Source organism: Wyeomyia smithii, chromosome 2 (assembly GCF_029784165.1).
Source record: "Wyeomyia smithii strain HCP4-BCI-WySm-NY-G18 chromosome 2, ASM2978416v1, whole genome shotgun sequence".
Lineage (NCBI taxonomy): Eukaryota > Metazoa > Arthropoda > Insecta > Diptera > Culicidae > Wyeomyia > Wyeomyia smithii.
In genome coordinates this window covers 130,649,626-130,667,242 of record NC_073695.1, presented here as the reverse complement: position 1 = coordinate 130,667,242, position 17,617 = coordinate 130,649,626, and the positions used below count along the sequence as shown (strand labels likewise).

General features: G+C 40.0%; 1 protein-coding gene across 2 annotated transcripts in view; it reads left to right on the top strand.

Annotated features, from left to right (window-relative positions):
• The window catches only part of LOC129723338 (unconventional myosin-XV), a 545,387-nt gene extending 529,172 nt beyond the window's left edge, over positions 1 to 16,215 (top strand). For both annotated transcript variants that reach the window (XM_055677518.1, XM_055677517.1), the window contains one exon: positions 15,877 to 16,215. In XM_055677518.1, the coding sequence (XP_055533493.1) occupies positions 15,877 to 16,038 (162 nt within the window). In that variant the 3' untranslated portion in view covers positions 16,039 to 16,215. The remainder of the gene's footprint in view (positions 1 to 15,876) is intronic.
• The last annotated feature ends 1,402 nt before the right edge of the window (positions 16,216 to 17,617 follow it).

Genomic DNA, 17,617 nt, shown 5'->3' with positions numbered 1-17,617 from the left:
CATCTCGAAAACTAACTAAGCAAATGGAACCAAATTTGTCAAGTGGATGTTTTTGGGAGTAGCAAATATGTCCATATTGATTCGACACCCTTCCCTCTTCTGGAAGGGAGGGGTCTCATATAAATGAAAGACAAATTTCTGCACGTCTCGAGAAATAACCGAGTAAATAGAACCAAATTTGGTAGATGGATGTTTCTAGGGGTAACAAATATATCTATGATGGAATGACACCCCTCCCTCTTCTACAAGGGAGGGGTCCCATACAAATGAAACACGAATTTCGCACAGCTCGAAAACCAATCAACCAAATACAACCAAATTTGATATGTGAATGTTTTTATAGGTAACAAGTATGTCCATAGTGGTTCGACTCCCCTCCTTCTTCTGTGAAGGAGGGGTTAACAAAGAACGAAACTAACTAGCGACTTCACGTTTCTGAAAAATAGCGGCAAATGACTCAACATGGGTTATTCCGGAAGTGTTATGACGCACTGAAGCCACAAATCGACCTCAGGCAACATTTCGAATTGTAAGATGGTGACTTCCGGTGTCTGGAAAACAGCCGAAAATGACCAAATACCACCCAATATGAGTGTTTCTTTAACCAGATTGACGCTCAGAGGCCAGAAATTGTTTACAAATGCCATTTTGAAATCCAAGATGGCGACTTCCGGTTTCTGAAAAATAGCGGCAAATCACCAAGTACAACCTAATATGGGTATTTTCGGGATTGTTATGGCGCACTGTAGCCACAAATCGACCTTAGACAACATTTTGAATTGTAAGATGGCAACTTCCGGTGTCTGGAAAACAGCCGAAATTGAACAATTACCACCCAATATGAGTAATTCTTTAACCAGATTGACGCACGGAGGCCAGAAATTGTCCCCAAATGCCATTTTGAAATCCAAGATGGCGAGTACTGAATGGCAGCAAGTTCTGCGACGTACACGGAAGAAGGAGCATCGAGGTTGTAGGAGGCGGTAAAATTTTCGTGGAAAACACCGAAGCCAGTGGACTCATCTGGATTAGATCCGTCAGTGTAAAACATTTTATCACAACTAACGAGTTTGAACTTATTGGAAAAAATCTTAGGGATCTCTTGCGGTCGCAATTGATCCGGGATACCAATAATATCTTCTTTCATGATGGTGTCGAAGTATATAGCATTATTAGAAGTATCTTAAAGTGCGACATTGGAGGAATCGTATGAATAAGGATTAATATCTTGAGCCATATAGTCAAAATATAAAGTCATAAATCTGGATTGAGGTTGAAGGTCGACCAACCTCTCGAAATTTTCAATTACTAATGGGTTCATAACTGTGCATCGAATTAGCAACCGGTAAGAGAGATTCCAAAAACGATGTTTCAACGGAAGAATACCCGCTAGCACTTCAAGACTCATCGTATGGGTCGACTGCATGCAACCTAGGGCAATACGCAAACAATGATATTGTATTCGTTCCAGTTTGATCAAATGTGTGTTTGCTGCGGAGCGGAAGCAGAAACACCCGTACTCAATTACAGACAATATCGTTGTTTGGTAAAGCCTTAGAAGGTCTCCTGGGTGGGCTCCCCACCAGGATCCGGTAATCGTACGAAAAAAATTAATCCTCTGTTGGCATTTTCGTGTCAGATACCTAATATGGCAAGCCCAGGTGCATTTAGAGTCGAACCAGACCCCGAGATATTTAGCGACTAAAACCTGAGTGATTGTTTTACCCGTTAGTAGAAGCTGCAGCTGAGCTGGGTTATGCTTCCTAGAAAAAACGACCAGCTCAGTTTTCGCTGGAGGGAATTCGATACCCAGCTTAAGAGCCCATTCAGACAAATTGTCTAAGGTATCTTGCAATGGTCCTTGCAGATCGTTGGCCTCGCTTCCAGTTATGGATACAACGCTATCGTCTGCAAGCTGCCGTAGCGTGCATGAATTTGCAAGACATTTATCATGTCATTGACGTAAAAATTAGATAAGAGAGGGCTTAAATATGAGCCTCTGGGAAGACCCATGTAACTAATTCGGGAAGTTGTCGAATCACCATGTGAGAAATACATATGCTTTTCTGACAACAAATTGAGCAAAAAATTATTCAAATTTGGTGAAAGTCCCTGCGAATGAAGTTTCTCGGTTAAAACTTCAACAGAGACAGAGTCAAAAGCCCCCTTAATGTCCAAGAATGCAGAAGCCATTTGCTCTTTTCGAGCAAACGCGAGTTGAATTTCGGTAGAAAGCAACGCTAGGCAATCGTTCGTTCCTTTGCCCCGGCGAAAGCCAAATTGAGTATCTGAAAGTAAACCCAGTTTCGACCCATTTGTCTAACCGTAAGAGGATCATTTTCTCCATTAATTTCCGGAGGCAAGAGAGCATAGCAATCGGCCTATATGAATTGTGATCAGAGGCGGGTTTTCCGGGTTTTTGAATAGCAATGACTTTTACCTCCCTCCAGTCGTGCGGAACAATGTTTAGCTCAAGGAACTTGTTGAACAAGTTCAACAAGCGTCTTTTTGCGGAGTCGGGTAGATTCTTCAACAAGTTGAATTTAATTCTATCCAACCCTGGAGCTTTATTGTTGCACGAGAGGAGAGCCATTGAAAATTCCAACATCGAAAATGGAGGCTCTTCCGTAGCTACTAAAAGTGCGTCGCGAAAGGTCTTCTGTTCGGGGACAAAGTCCGGACAGACCTTTTTGGCGAAATCGAGTATCCAGCGATCTGAATACTCCTCGGACTCATTCGAAACGTTACGATTCCGCATGCGGCGGTATCCCAAAGAGTGCTCATCGCTGTTTCCCTCGACAACGCGTTTACAAACCGCCGCCAGTATCCGCGTTTTTTTGCTTTTATCAAGCTCTTCATCTGTCTATCCAGTACATCGTACTTTCGGAGCAAATCGATAGTGCCTTGTTCTCGGAAGGCCAAATACACCGAGGACTTTCGCGCGTACAGGTCTGAGCACTCTTTGTCCCACCACTCGGAGGGAGGGCGCCGTCTAATCGTTACCCCGGGTATCGGTTTCGTCTGAGCTTGAGTCGCGGCGTCGATGATCAAGCGAGCTAAGAACGCGTATTCTTCCTCCGGAGGAAGTTCAACGTGGGACTCGATTCTTTGCGATATTATGGTCTCATAAGACTTCCAATCAATGTTACGTGTGAGGTCATACGCAATATTGATTGGATCCGTTGGAGTTGACCCATTAGCAATTGAGATAACGATTGGTAGGTGATCACTACCGTTGAGAACGTTGATTACTTTCCACCGGCAATCTAACGCTAGTGATATCGAGCAAAGGGATAGGTCAAGCACGCTTTCACGTGCTGGAGGATTAGGTTTACGTGTCGCTTCCCCAGTATTCAAAAGTGTCATATTGAAGTCGTCGATTAAGTTACAGATTAAAGAAGATCGGTTGTCGTCGTACAGCGACCCCCATAGCGAACAGTGAGAATTAAAATCTCCCAATATCAAAAAAGGCGCGGGAAGCAACTCTGCTATATTAGTGAGATGCCTCTGTTCAATCTGCGCGGATGGAGGGATATATAACGAAACAAGGCATAGGTCTTTTCCATTCATAGTCGTTTGAATGGCAACGACTTCAATATTCGAGATCGAGGGGAGGTCGATTCTGAAGAAGGAATAGCACTTTTTAATCCCTAAAAGTACCCCTCAACCGTGTGAGTCTCGATCTCGACGAAATATGTTAAAATCGTGGAAATTGAGTTGATCGTTTGAATTGAGAAAGGTTTCACAGAGCGCAAATGCGTCACAATTGTATGTATTTATCAAATGAGAAAATAGATCGAATCTGGGGATGATACTTCTGCAATTCCACTGTAATACAGTGATAAAATTCCTAACCTCTTTCGCCGTATTAGTCATCGAAAGATATGATAGCTGAAATGAGGGGCCAAGTTGCTGCTAGTTGCTTCAAAAAGGTTTCACTGTAGGAAGAAGGGCAAGAAGAATATTTTGTAGGGGATCTGGTATGTTGAATGTTTTAAATATCCAGTCCACAATATCAGTAAATTTTACAAACCCTGTTTCTTTTTTATCTTCTGATCGACAAATGGGTGCACGAGGGGATTTGGTGCCCCAGGAAGCGGTAGGTACTCCTGGTTTGATTAAAAATTAAATCCGGGAGGTACTTGCTTTGGTTTTTCTTCACCGCTTGCTTTTTGTGTTGGCTTATTGGTCATTCCGCTAGGGGTTATCTTGCGACCTTTGCGAGAAAGATTAGGAGAGTTGATCAATCTCCTCTTCCTAGATCCTTCTGGCATGCCATAAGAACACCCTTCGACGGGATCGTCAGATGTACCCTCATCGGTTGGCAGAAAGGAAAAGATGTTTCCTGTCGAGGGTGGCTCAGCCCTCTTAAGCATTTCTGCAAAAGAGCGCTTTGATCGTTCTTTGAGGGAACGCTTGATTTTTTCCTCGCGCTGTTTGTACGCGGGACACGCCGAAAGGTCATGCCGAGTTCCCTCGCAGTAAAGACACTTCTCAGTATCCTCACTGCAAGCGGTCTTAGCATGATTGCCTCCGCACTTGCTGCAGCGTGCCTTGTTGCAGCAGTAGGTGGTTGTATGACCTAACTGCTTGCAGTTTTGGCAATGCATGACCCGCGGTACAAACAGGCGTACAGGCAGACGAACCCTGTCCAAAGAGATGTAGTTCGGCAGTGCAGATCCGGTGAATGTTACACGGAAGGAATCCGAAGGGAAGAATCTCTTCTTCCCTTCTTCGATGGATACTGAATGCAATTGCTTGACATCCAGTATCTTTACATCTTGAATCAGGGGGTTCTTGAAGCAGCCAACCCCGTGACGCAAAATGTCATCGACCGTGAGGCTTCCTTCGGTAACCACACCGTCGATCTCCACGTCCTTGGCAGGGATGTACACGCGGTACTCTCTCGTGAAGAGCTCGTAGCTAACAATTGCGTTTGCTTGCTTCAAGCTACTCACAACAACTCGCAGTTTGTTCGGTCTAACCTTTGTAATTTCGGTTACGTCCGAAAACTGTTTTGCCAGGTCCTTGCCGATTTGAATAATATTTAGAGGCTTCTTTATGGGCCTGAAGTAAACGACGAACGGCCCTTTCGAAGCATGTGGGTAAGCTTTCACCCGTGTTGCCGGTACCCTTGGTACGGGGCTAGGTAGCGGGGAAGGTAGAGGGGAATTGATGGGGGAGATCTCAATCTCTTTCCCATTTGTTTCCACATCCAGGAATAGTTGCACCTGCATGTCGTCCATTTTGCGGGAGCGTTACGCTCTACCGCACACAAACGATAAATATTCGAATGTGGGGGGAGTCAAGTAGTTGCTATTAAATTTTAAAACACAATTTTTCAAACTACAATAGATCAAAATAAAAAATAGCCAGTAATACTAATACTAATAACAATAGTAATAATAGTAATAATAATAATAATAATAGAAATAATAATAATAATAATAATAATAATAATAATAATAATAATAATAAAAATGATAATAATAATAATAATAATAATAATAATAATAACAATAATAATAATAATATTAATAATAATGATAAAAATTCTAAAGTGAATACTTCACCGAACGTCTAAGTCACGACCTCACGGCTGATAGTAGGATTAATCGAGCGTCTCCGCAGAACAAACAATGACGATCCAGCTTCGTGTTGTTACACGCGACCTTGTAGATGCCACTTGTAGTTGACTTCCACTCGCTCGATCGTATGGTGGTCCGTGCTGCTAGCGGGGTAACAGCGGTGCGGGAGAATTATTCTTGCTGATATATCAGCTGCGTATCAGATCACTGGCGGGGTAGCCTGCCCCTACCAGTGTGCAGAAGATGTTTCTGCCGATATACTGCAGGCTATTGTTATCGCACACAAGACCTAATCGAAAAAAACACCCGTACGATAACTCGTGTATTGTTATTTTGCGAACTCAAACGGAGATGAACAATTTGCGTCTAATCGAGACGAAAACAAAACAACGAATGAAAAAAAAACTCGCATTTGTCGAGTTGAATTTTCAAGTTGAAATCGGCTAGTCTTTTCAAGACTTTTGAAATATTTTTCAAATGGTTTTCCAGGTTGTACCCTGTGATAATAAAAAGCAAAGCCTTGGTGCTACATTCCGTATCGGAATTCGACCTTCTGTTTTACCATACACAGACTTCGCAGCCGACTGTTAAGTGTACAGGACAATTGCGGGGCTAGCGCTACGATCCTACTGACACTAACAGTCTCTCCCGAGCCGCAACTCGAACATACGACGACTGGGTTGTCAGGCCATCATCGTACCTCGAGACCAACTGGGAGATAATTATGTCGTCTAAATAGACGAAGCAAATTGTTCCGATGTATTCTGCGAGGATACAATTCATCGCACGCTGAAATGTGGCTGGTGCGTTCTTCAGCCCAAAAGGCATTCGTGTAAATTCGAAGTGTTCTTGCGCTGTTGAAAAAGCTGTTTTTTCTCTATGTTTCGGGTACATTTCAATTTGATGAAACCCAGATTTCAGATCTATTGTTGTAAAATAGGCTAATTGTCCAAGGTTGTCCAAAATTTCTTCAACTTGTGGCATTGGAAATTTATCGTCTATCGTCTTTTCGTTGATTTTGCGATAGTCGATTACTACTCTAACTTTCCTCTTGCCTGAAGCGTCCACTTTTTTGGGTACGACCCATATTGGGAAAGAGTAAGGGCTGTTTGAGTGTTGGATAATACCGTGACGAAACATTTCTTGTATTTGTTCTTCGACGTCTTTTTTGAAATGATGGTAGGATTTAGTATAGACGTCTGTCGTGTGTCACGTCTGTCAGTCTCTCCTTTTCTAATTTAGACAAATGTTCCATTCGTATCAGATTCGCTATGGTTGCTTTATCTAATTTTGTCTGAGAGTCTAATGGAATTAGCGATAGTGTCTCAAAATTGTTAACCTGTAGTTTTAACTGTCCTATTTTTCCTGTGTTCGGTGGTGTTCGGTTTTTTTTATCTGATCACGATAGTGGTTCTAAGATCTTGCGATTGGTAAAGGCTGGGTTCTATAATGATGTCGTCGGTGAGTTCAGATGGTTTTGGTACGAACCAATCTTCGTTTTTATTGCTTGGTAATCTGATTAAATGTAATTTGAATGTAATGTCATTTGTAATGTGATGTTTCGAAAACTTGATAGTTTTGAAATTGATTTCTAGTATTCCTTGTTTGTAATTAAGTTTTCCATTGAATTTCGACAAAGTTTTTGAACCAATTAGTCCATCAAAGAACGGGTGAAAATTAATCCGTAGAATATAATACAGTCTAATCCCTCTATCACGACAATTTATATAGCGACAAATCTCTCTATAGCGACATTCTCAATGATCCCTTTTGCTCTATATTCATAAAAATTATTCGTTTTATTGCGACATTTCTCTATAATGACAGCCCCTTGCGATGTCGCTATAAAGCGATTCAACTGTAGGTGGTAATCCGTCCAATACTTGTGCTTTCCCTCTTGCGTCAATAATATTATCTTTTCTAACGCACCTTACCACTACTGGTTTTATTTTTATTGAATTTTTCAAAATTCCGGGTTTAATTATGTTTGTATAAGCGCCAGAATCGATTAGAAGTTTAATATTTTGGTTATTGTATGTCAATTTAAGCATGGGCGCAACTACGGGGGGGCTAGGGGGGCTGAAGCCCCCCCCTAGAACGTGTTTAGCCCCCCCTAGAATTTCCCAGAGAATGATTGTATTCAATATATATATATATATATATACACATTCCATGCTACTTATCAGAGCATCAAAATCAACACAAATTGAGATGTCGTCATTCATTGGCTAAAAACTAGTTATGCACCCAGGATCGATTCTCAACCCTTGCTCTCTTACTCACCTTACCAGTCAGAGTAGAGCTGTAGTAACTCGTGCTGTATCAAGAAGTCGCCAGTTTACTCGGTTTTGGGCTGTGTTTCACCAGTTTCCCAGACGTCTCATCACTCGCAAGTCTCTTTCGATGTGGTCGAGCCATCATGCACGCTGCGCCCCTTAATTTCTTGTGCCGGTAGGGTTGCTGAAGAGAAGTGATTTCACATGGTTGTCGTCCGGCATTCTTACGATGTGACCGGCCTACCGCAACATATTGTCTTTCGCCAGGTGTGCAATGGGGTTCTTTCCAAGCAGCGCTTGTAGCTCATGGTTCATGCGCTGTAGCTATTATCCGTCGTCCGCTTGTGCTCCACCGTAGATAGTCACCTTCTGTTCGCCGATAGGCACCTTCTGTTCGAAAATATCAAAAGGACTGCCGTAGAGGACTGTCGGTTATCAGGGTTTTGTGGTTTTTTATCGAAGTGGTCTTGTCCGATCATCACCGTGATTGGTGCGTACGTTTGTAATATCTGAGAAGAACGGGCCGTCGTTGAGAACGTGGTCAATTTGTTTCGCTGTACGTTGGTCGAGGAAAGAAGGGACTTTGGACTGCTAATCCGCGGGGAGCTGCGAAGTTGGTGCATAGCAGGCTGTGCGGGCCGATAACCGGTTTATATAAGTCTATCCTTCCGTTCATGTCCCCAACGACGATCTTGATATCTCTACGCGAGCAGCTATCGTACAGTTTCTCCAGCTGTGCGTAGAACGCTTTTTTCCCTGCATCAGTTCTTACTTCGTGAGGGCAGTGCACATTGGGAATAGTGTAGTTGTGGAACCGGCCTTTAATTCTCAACAAACACAACCTGTCGCTGATTGCCTGCCGCTTTGGTGGTACAGTGCCTTGCGGCCACAAATCCACCGTACCTTCTCTCCTTTCAGGCAAAGCTCCTGGAGCGCAACGATGTCGAAGTGGCGGGGTTCTAACTGATCCAGCAGAATCCGGTCGACAACCGGGTCGTTAAGCGATCTACTGTTACATGTATTGAGCTTCTAATCGTCGTCCTTATTTCGTCGGCTGGGTCATTGCCGATTGTTCCGGTTCGTTTTGAATTCTTGATTCTCCGTAGTATGTTTATTTTAGTATGCTGCCTTACTAGAGCTGCGATGCCTAGTCTCGCGACGGAGCTGCCGCCATGGATGTAGCTCGCGAGACACCGCATTTAATAGTTCAACCGTCCGGTCCGGATCAGTCGCTGTTTGAGCCGCCCCTAGCCTGTGGGGTAGACGCGCAGACAAGCTGCTCTCTAAGGAGAACAACTACCCCACCGGTTCACCGGTTTTTCCTTGGTTGCTCGTATCCCAGTCGGTACCACGTGGAGGTAGGAATAGGGCATTAAGCCTTGAACCACACTGGGGTCTATTTTATTCTAACTAGTACGGGTGAACTGTTAAAAAGCACTGCCAGCCGTTTACCAAATCTAGCTCTCCTAAATATCGAATCATTGTTGCTGAAAGAGCTTGGCGTTGACGATGTGTTCAAGATATTCAGTACATCATCGGAGATTCTATCCCGAAGTGATTTTTTCTGCTTCTACGATACTATTTTAAGCGTTATTAAATAAGCATATTCAAACTCTTTTTTCTCTTTTTTAAAATGGCATACATGAAAACTAGCCCCCCCTAGAAATTTTCCTTAGTTGCGCCCATGAATTTAAGATAAGGTAAATAGTTGTGATCTATTCGTCTGGGTCTGTCGATGGATTTACTAAAAAAAATTACGTCGATTTCGTTGTCATTCTCGTTATCGTCGTCGCTTTCACTATCAATTAGTTCGTGGTTATTAATCTTTCTGTTCAATGTAAGTCTAGATTTAGTTAAGCCGACATTCATAGATTAAGCTTGCGTTTCTGTTGGTTCCAATTTCCGTGGTTTTGAGTCTGGTTTGTTGTTGTATAGTGTTTTTGAATAATTGGATTTTTGATTATAATTAGTGTCTTGTCCTGTGCGTTGGTTATAGGGTTCGATCTTTGACTTCTGTTGGTTAAATTGTGTCAGTTTCAGATTTCTAGTCGACTCGTTGGATGAAAATTTGCATATGAAAGCCCACGCGTTCTCAATAGTTTTGGGCTCTGCTGCTTGAACATATCCGAAATACGGTTTTTGCAGCCCGCTGACGTATGCTGCTAGGCTGTATTCGTCAATAAAATCGTTTATTTCATCCCAGTGTTTATTATATTTTGGGTTTTGTTTGGCTAGAGATTTTATACTGTACACCAGCTGTTTAGTTTTCTGATAGTGTTTATTTATATTCCCATCCATTTTATTATGCCATAGCTGGCAGTTATAAGTAGATAGTTCCTGTTTATCTCCTAGCGCTGCTACTAAGATGTTTTTTATTTCACTGAATGTAGTGGGGTTACCGTTTGTACATAGTACATCTTTCGCGTGGCCCTCTATTTTGTTACTAACTGCGGTCAGGTAAATTTGGTAGATCTGTGGAGAGACAAGATCCTCAAATAAGCCAAGAGTTCTTTCAGCTGTTTCTAGCCAGCTAGTCAATTGTTTTTTGTTGCCATTGAATGGTGGCAAAGTTTTTATCGGGTCAGGTATTCTGAATGGATCGCCTGATACCCCGGTTTCTCGCGTGTTATCATCGTTAGAACGATTAGATGAAGCGCGATTATTCTGCAGTGCAGTTTCATATTGCGTTTGTTTTGCTGCTATGCTCTCGATGACTTGCATAATATGAGCTAGCTGTTAATTGATGACCTCGAGTGGGTTTGCTTGTGGTTGAGGTTTCATGCTGAGGCTCTCTAATGTTAATTCCAAGTTTTTGATTGGAAAATGAGAATATTATTCGGATTCCGCGCTCAAATTTGATTCAGAACTGATAATCAGATCGATATGCTTTTTCTGGGATAATTCATTTGTTTGCCTCAAAGCGTTGGCTTTGAATTTAGGCATTAAATATGGTTCGAATTGAGAGAAATATCAAATTACTCAAATACTCGAGACTCTATCTTGTAGTGGTTTCGAGTTTTTTATTATTATTTTTTTTGAGTTCCGTCTATCTTGTAGTGCGGGATTCCACAAGGATTTAGTATCTATCTTGTAGTGCACCAAATTCTGTAGCAATAGGATTTTATTCACGGGTGAGTCTCTCTTGAAGTGGACTTCTGATGTACCACACAAAAAAAAATCACAAATAACTTATTGATTTTGGTGAAGATTTCACTTCTTAAGGAATAAAACTTACCTTTTTACAATCGTGTCCGTAGGTTTCTCGCGGTTAGACGTTGCTGTTACTTCAGGTGTTCTCGAGCGGGGGGTCCTCAACTCCTTGCGACGGATTTATTCCTTTGGCCGCGGATGCTTTAACGCGAAACCACTTGGATACGTTTTTATTCGTATCACTACCACTTGTTTACACTTGACAGTCACTCCAACCGTTTCCGGACGGCTGCGCCAGTTAAAGACGGAGGATTCCGTTTAACATTAAAAAAAACATTTATTGTCTCTTATTACTCTTATTACTATTATTACTATTATTACTATTACTCTTATTACTAACTATTATTATTACTATTACTCTTATCTACTATTACTCTTATTACTAACCGCTCGCTAGCACTGTCAAAAATGAACTGAACTCCTGCTGTTAAAACCTATTCTTTCTTCCCTAACTAAAAGTGTTGACTTTGCGGTCCTAGTTCCACAGGTGCGACTCTGTTGGTGTGGTAACGGCGGCGTGATCGGTGGATTGGTTCTATGGTGTAATTCTATCCTGCATTGTCAGCACTACGTTGACCAGTGGTTTACGACTCTGTTCCCAGGCTCGATTCCGCTGACGTGGTAACGGTGGTGCGATCGATGGTGTGCATGATCCTGCCTATTCAGCATTACATTACGTTACGTGGCGTGTAACTATATGCCATTCGGCATATAGGGGCTGAGATATTGGCGTTTATACATGTGATGGAAAACTATGCATTTTGTCAAAAATGCCACTAAAGCTCAATATCTCCATTGCTGTGTTTTATTCTGCCGTTTGTTCGTATAATTTCATAATAGTGATTCAAATGATGATTATAGCCATAAGGTATGTTCGGAGGAGTGTCAGGATATTCAAAAATGCATCTTTTAATGTAGAAAGATGGGTGATCAATCCACCTATGAGTGAGATAATCAAAATAAAAGATAGACGCACGGTGTCTTCGACAAAGTTTTAGTTTTTTAAACAAGAAGCTTTACCGAAGACATCATGTTTCTATCTCTTATATATTACGAGCAACATTGAGTTTTCAAATAGAAGGCACTAAAAATCACAATTTCCGTTCTAACTTTTTTCGCAAATTTTTCCGAATTTTTAAACCTTCTACTAAGTTATCAGCCATCTAAAAATGCATTTGTTTTCTGAACATTGTTATTTTTTATCTCCCAAAATAAAACAGTTATTCAACATATTTTTTAAAATGCATAGTTTTCCATCACATACAAAAATGCCAATATCTCAGCTCCACGATGAGATATCGAGTATCTTTTTGCATGTAAACTTTCGTCGTAAATCCCGCTTTGCAATGAAAATTTCAGTTCTTGATCAAAAATTTTTTTTATTTGTGTTTTGTAGGATTTTATCTAAAAATTATTAGAAAAAATATTTTTTATGATGTTTAATGGTCTCTGGGAGTCAAAAAACTGAATGCAATGCTGAACTGAACCATGCAAAATATTCAAAAACAATCCCACAAAAATAAAAAAATATATGGAAAAAATTAGGAATCGAACAGAATTGAAAAAAGTGCAAAAGAGTGGGTTTGTAGCTGAAAAAAGTCATTTTTTCATAAATCACGTTTGAGCAACCTGAAAACAATTTTTTAGAAAGTCGAAATGTTCTACAAAAATGCTATAAATAACATTATCTTTCAATTTAGGGCTGAGCACCTTGACTTTTTCAACATCGATTTTTTTTGGGACACCCTAGTGCACGCACACTTGCTTAAATCAACACAAGCGGCATTGCTGATGGATTTTGTCTTTGATAATGAATGTGCACGCTTGCTTATAGCGACACTAGCGGCATTATTGCTCACTAAGCAAAATTTCAAAACTATCGTTATTTTTTTGGTCGATGAAATCGTCATCGAGTGGCACGTCTGTTTGTCTGTGATTACCCTGTTACAGTCAAAGTTTTACTTTAACCATTATGTAACAAATTGTAAAAATAACGGATCTCTTGTTCTTTTGCTGTTGGCTACCCAATTTTATCATTTAGAGTAAACTATGTATCCTGTAGAAATTATCAAGATGTAGTTTTTTTTTTTTTGAAAATTTGAAGTTGTTTGGCAAATTAGTTTTAACAAATAATAAAGTGCGAATGAGAAAGACTAGATCTCACCGCTAGATGAATTAATTCGTGTTTTAAGTTCTTATTGAAGCTTTTTAGAGGTTCAACTGAAGCGTGTCTAAAGGGGGCACTAAAGGGTTAATGTACCAGATAAATTTAAAAAAAACTAAATATTACACTCTTCTTCATTAATTTCTAAAAAAAATCGTTGAAATATGTCTAAAAAAAAATTTTAAATGTGAAATACAAAGCCTTTAACCGTTTCACTTGTTTGGGCATCGAATTGAAAAAGTTATTCCCTTTGAAAAACAGAGTTTTGTGATCTACTAAATAAAAAGTGTGGTGTACTAGCGTTTTCAGCGTTTTTACTGTTGTACCTATGAAAATTACTTCCTCTAACAGTTCGATCTCACAAATATTGATACAGCGTATTATTAGAAAAATTATAAAAGAACACCATTGTCAAAAAATATACTCGTTGTTTTACAGAAAGCCATTGCAACGTGTCCAGCATGGAACTTGAGGAAGTGTACACGCAAAGTTTTTTCGTATTACTCAATTAGCAATAACGTAAGATGACTCCTTAGGTAACAAATCTGTTACTTAAAAAGCAATAAAGTTTGTCTCCAGTCAAGTAACAACACATACTGGCACATATTTAGCACGTGTTACGGGAGTACGATTATCTAATAATAGACGTTTCAACCACATGCAAAATTTTCTCTGTCGAAAAATGCTCCCTTCCATCTCCAGTCAACACCGTCACAACACCGTCGCATATGTTGTACATGCGCTGCGAGCCCTCTGCCGCAGGTTAATGTACAGCACTACTTAGAGCTGTACATTAACTCACGGCAAGACAAACCGTCATCGCAACTCAAGCCGTTCTTTCTATCTCCAATTAATCCGGTGTGCGTGTATTAGTTTGTTGTACGCATACGGAATAAAGAAATATTATGACAAGAGTTTCCTAGCAGCAATGTTTCCCGTCATACAGAATGCAAACGTTGATGATTTCGAAGACTTCAAATGCGTCTTGGAATCACATCACGATTTGTAAACTGCGTCAGAGCAAAACACAAACATTTGCCTTTATGCAAGCTATCTAAAACACGCAATGAGTGTGCTTCATAGAAACTCATTTGGACCTGTTTGAAGATACAAAACTCGTGCCCATCCCGAACAACATTCGCAACTCCGGGCTCACGGTAGTGCATATTTTCATTTCAAATAAACACTGGGGAACGAAACAGTGGTGTTTCTAATTGAACATTTGAGGTTAACTCCTGCAGAAACACTTACAAGTGTGTGGCCGTCATAATTTTTGTTGCTTTTTGATTATTACACTTTGTGTATAATGCGCAGTCTAATACACAATAAGTGATAAAAAGTCGCACCAAAGTAATAAAATGTTCCCCGTTTGTGTTGGGTGTATCTATTACATCTTAATCTTAATCGCATTTCTTTATTATGTAACCGCTGTAAGTTCAATATTTGTGTATTATTTGCAAGGAATAAGATGGATGAGCAAATGTCTATATGGGGTGAGATGATTGACTTATACAACAAAATTTTATTACTAACAGTCAATTCATTTATTAAATGGCACAGAATGCCGTATTTTTTGCCATTTCTCTGATGACGTTATCAATGATTACTCCAAGATATCTGAACTCAATCGCGCGATCAATCGTCTTACCATTGATTGCAATATTGACATCTGGTTTGAAATTGGCCGGAGAAATAATCAAATATTTTGTTTTGCTAATGCTTAGTTGAGGTTATTTGAAATTTAACCAATTCACCAGATAATGTAAATCTTGGTTTAAAAGTGTTTCATCATCATTTGGATTTTTAGCCGCAATGAACAGAACAGTGTCATCGGCAAATAGATTTACATCGCAAAACCGTAAAACTCGCTGCATGTCATTAATATAATATATAAACAAAATGGGCCCTAAAACACTTCCTTACGGTACACTTAGTGTATTAGCAATGGAAACTGATTCAGGATCATATAAACGAGTCTTCTGAGTTCTAGCAAACAAAAACGCAAAATTTTCCTCATTACCATTGAAAGCTATGGACTCTGATAATCTTTTACTACTTTTCATTATTTTTTCAAAAGTTTTCCAGAACTCTTTGCTGTTATTTTGATTTTGATCGATCTTCCGATGTATATAAACACATTTAACCTTTTTTTAAGGTGCGTGAGTCATGGAGAAAATAATAAATACACTTGCAGTTTTGGTTAATATTCCATATTTGGGCACTGACTTTAGTTGTTATATGATGTTATGTTACGTCCTTACAATCTGCAGACAATCTCTTCAAAGAGGAACGGAGAAATAACTGGAATTTTTCAGTGTCGGTGATTCCGAAATTTTTTTGCGTGAGTTAGTGTTTTTAAGGCAGCAATAAAAACTAAACTATTGAAATATATATACAAAACATTCAGTTTTCACGAGTAAAAGCTGGGCTAGCATTTCACGCTGTATTTACGACGTTCCATAAGTCTGTTTCATTCATTAGATGATGCTTTGCAAAGTAGAACTCAACAATCTTACGTTCAGAAATTTTCTTATAAAACTTGATTATTTCATCAAAACTGTAGTTTTATTTTTTTAAATTTTTATGTATTGATTAAATAAATCAAATAATTAACATTAATTGATAACATATTTTCAAGGTTCGGTCTGAGGATGGTGCGCTCTTCCTGGATATGAAGGTAGGAAATCTTCTTCAACAGCGGGTCATCAGAGTTCAAACGGAACAAGCTCATGAAATATCAAGACTTGTACGACAATACATCACCATGGCGCAGATACAACTAAGAGATCGTAGAGAATAATTTTACCAATACAGCACATAAATACAATATGATAATAAATACAACAAAGATTGAATATACATAATTATATAGCTGATAAGTTTTATTTATGGGTATAATATTTTTTGTAGAACTCAAATAGTTATTAGCCGTCTTAGCACATCTAACACCAATATATTTGAAATGTATTCAGGTTTACATTTGTTTCTGTTTAAATATTGCATTATTAATTCCTTTCAGTGGGTTGCAGCATATACATGGTGTCACCGTGAGAGTGACACTTGATTTATGTCATATATCAACACAGATTTGTCCTCTGGTTCTTTTTCAATATCATGGTAGCGCAGTAAACTTACAGTTGAATTAGTTCTGTTCAAATCTTTGGCCTTTGCATTTGGTTACAAACGCTTCTGAAAATTACCACAAACCGCACCTACGATTTCGATCGGTATTTCATCCTAGATTTTCACCAAACGGTTCTTAAAAGTGTCCAAAGTCATGCGTTTTTCTCACCCTGCTTTTCTAGTACGTTCCTCCCAATGCTAAAGTCCGATGGATTCGAATCGTGATATTCGTACCATTCAGAGATGCTGATAAAACACGATAAATTCTCGTTGCACCACTTGTTGACAAGTGAACTATAAACATACACTACCCATCATAAGTTTGGAATCACTTTACTGAGTATTGCAACACCCAGTTTGAATATTGCAACACCTCCCGAAAAGTTTAGCATCACCTGGAATAGGCGGATATCTCGTGTTTTTGACAACCTAGAAAGTTGCGGTTTTCAGCAAATTTGTTTCGAAGGTCAAAGGCTACTGTATGGTGGCCAATTCAGTGCGAAATTCTACCGCTATGTGGCGCCAGTGAGCACACAATTTGTCGTATTTTGAACTTAATTAATCTCACGATTCCGACCTGCTAGAAAGTTGCGGTGTTCAGCAAACTTGTTCAGGATGCTAAAGGCTTCTACATGGTAGACAATTTAGTACTGAATTACCCCACTATGAGGCGCTAGGGTTCTTCGTATTCAACGCCGTATAACGTATAACGCCGCATGTGTGTTCCGAACTACTCAATTAAGGCTATTTTCGTTAAAATGCAGTGTCAAACCAAATCAAAAACACCCAGTGTCCTGATTGAAATACGACTTCGACAACTTCAGCAACCACCACGGCGAATGTTTTTGACTTCGTGTATACATTTCAGGTGTCTGCTCGTTGGATTGGGCTTACACGCGCCTTCTCGGACACGCCATGTACTGAAGTCACAACCACTCGGCTTGCATACAAGCCGACGTCGTTGCGTGTAATACGAAATGCCCTCTGTGTTGTCCAAACCCTTAATCGTCGGATTAGAGGCATGTCTGCTGCAACTGTTTGCAGCCAAAGTAATCTCTTTAGTCGCGATATCGTCAATTTTCCCCATTGTAGAACAGGTTGTTAATGTTGGTGATCAAACTGTCCCCTCGTCACCTTTCGTCACAAAACTGCAAACCCCCTCCTCCCCCCTCGAATGCTACGTCATTTATGAATGTTCCCTTATGTCAAATGAAAGCACTTCTTCAGAATAACCCCACACAAGCTTACGTATTGTT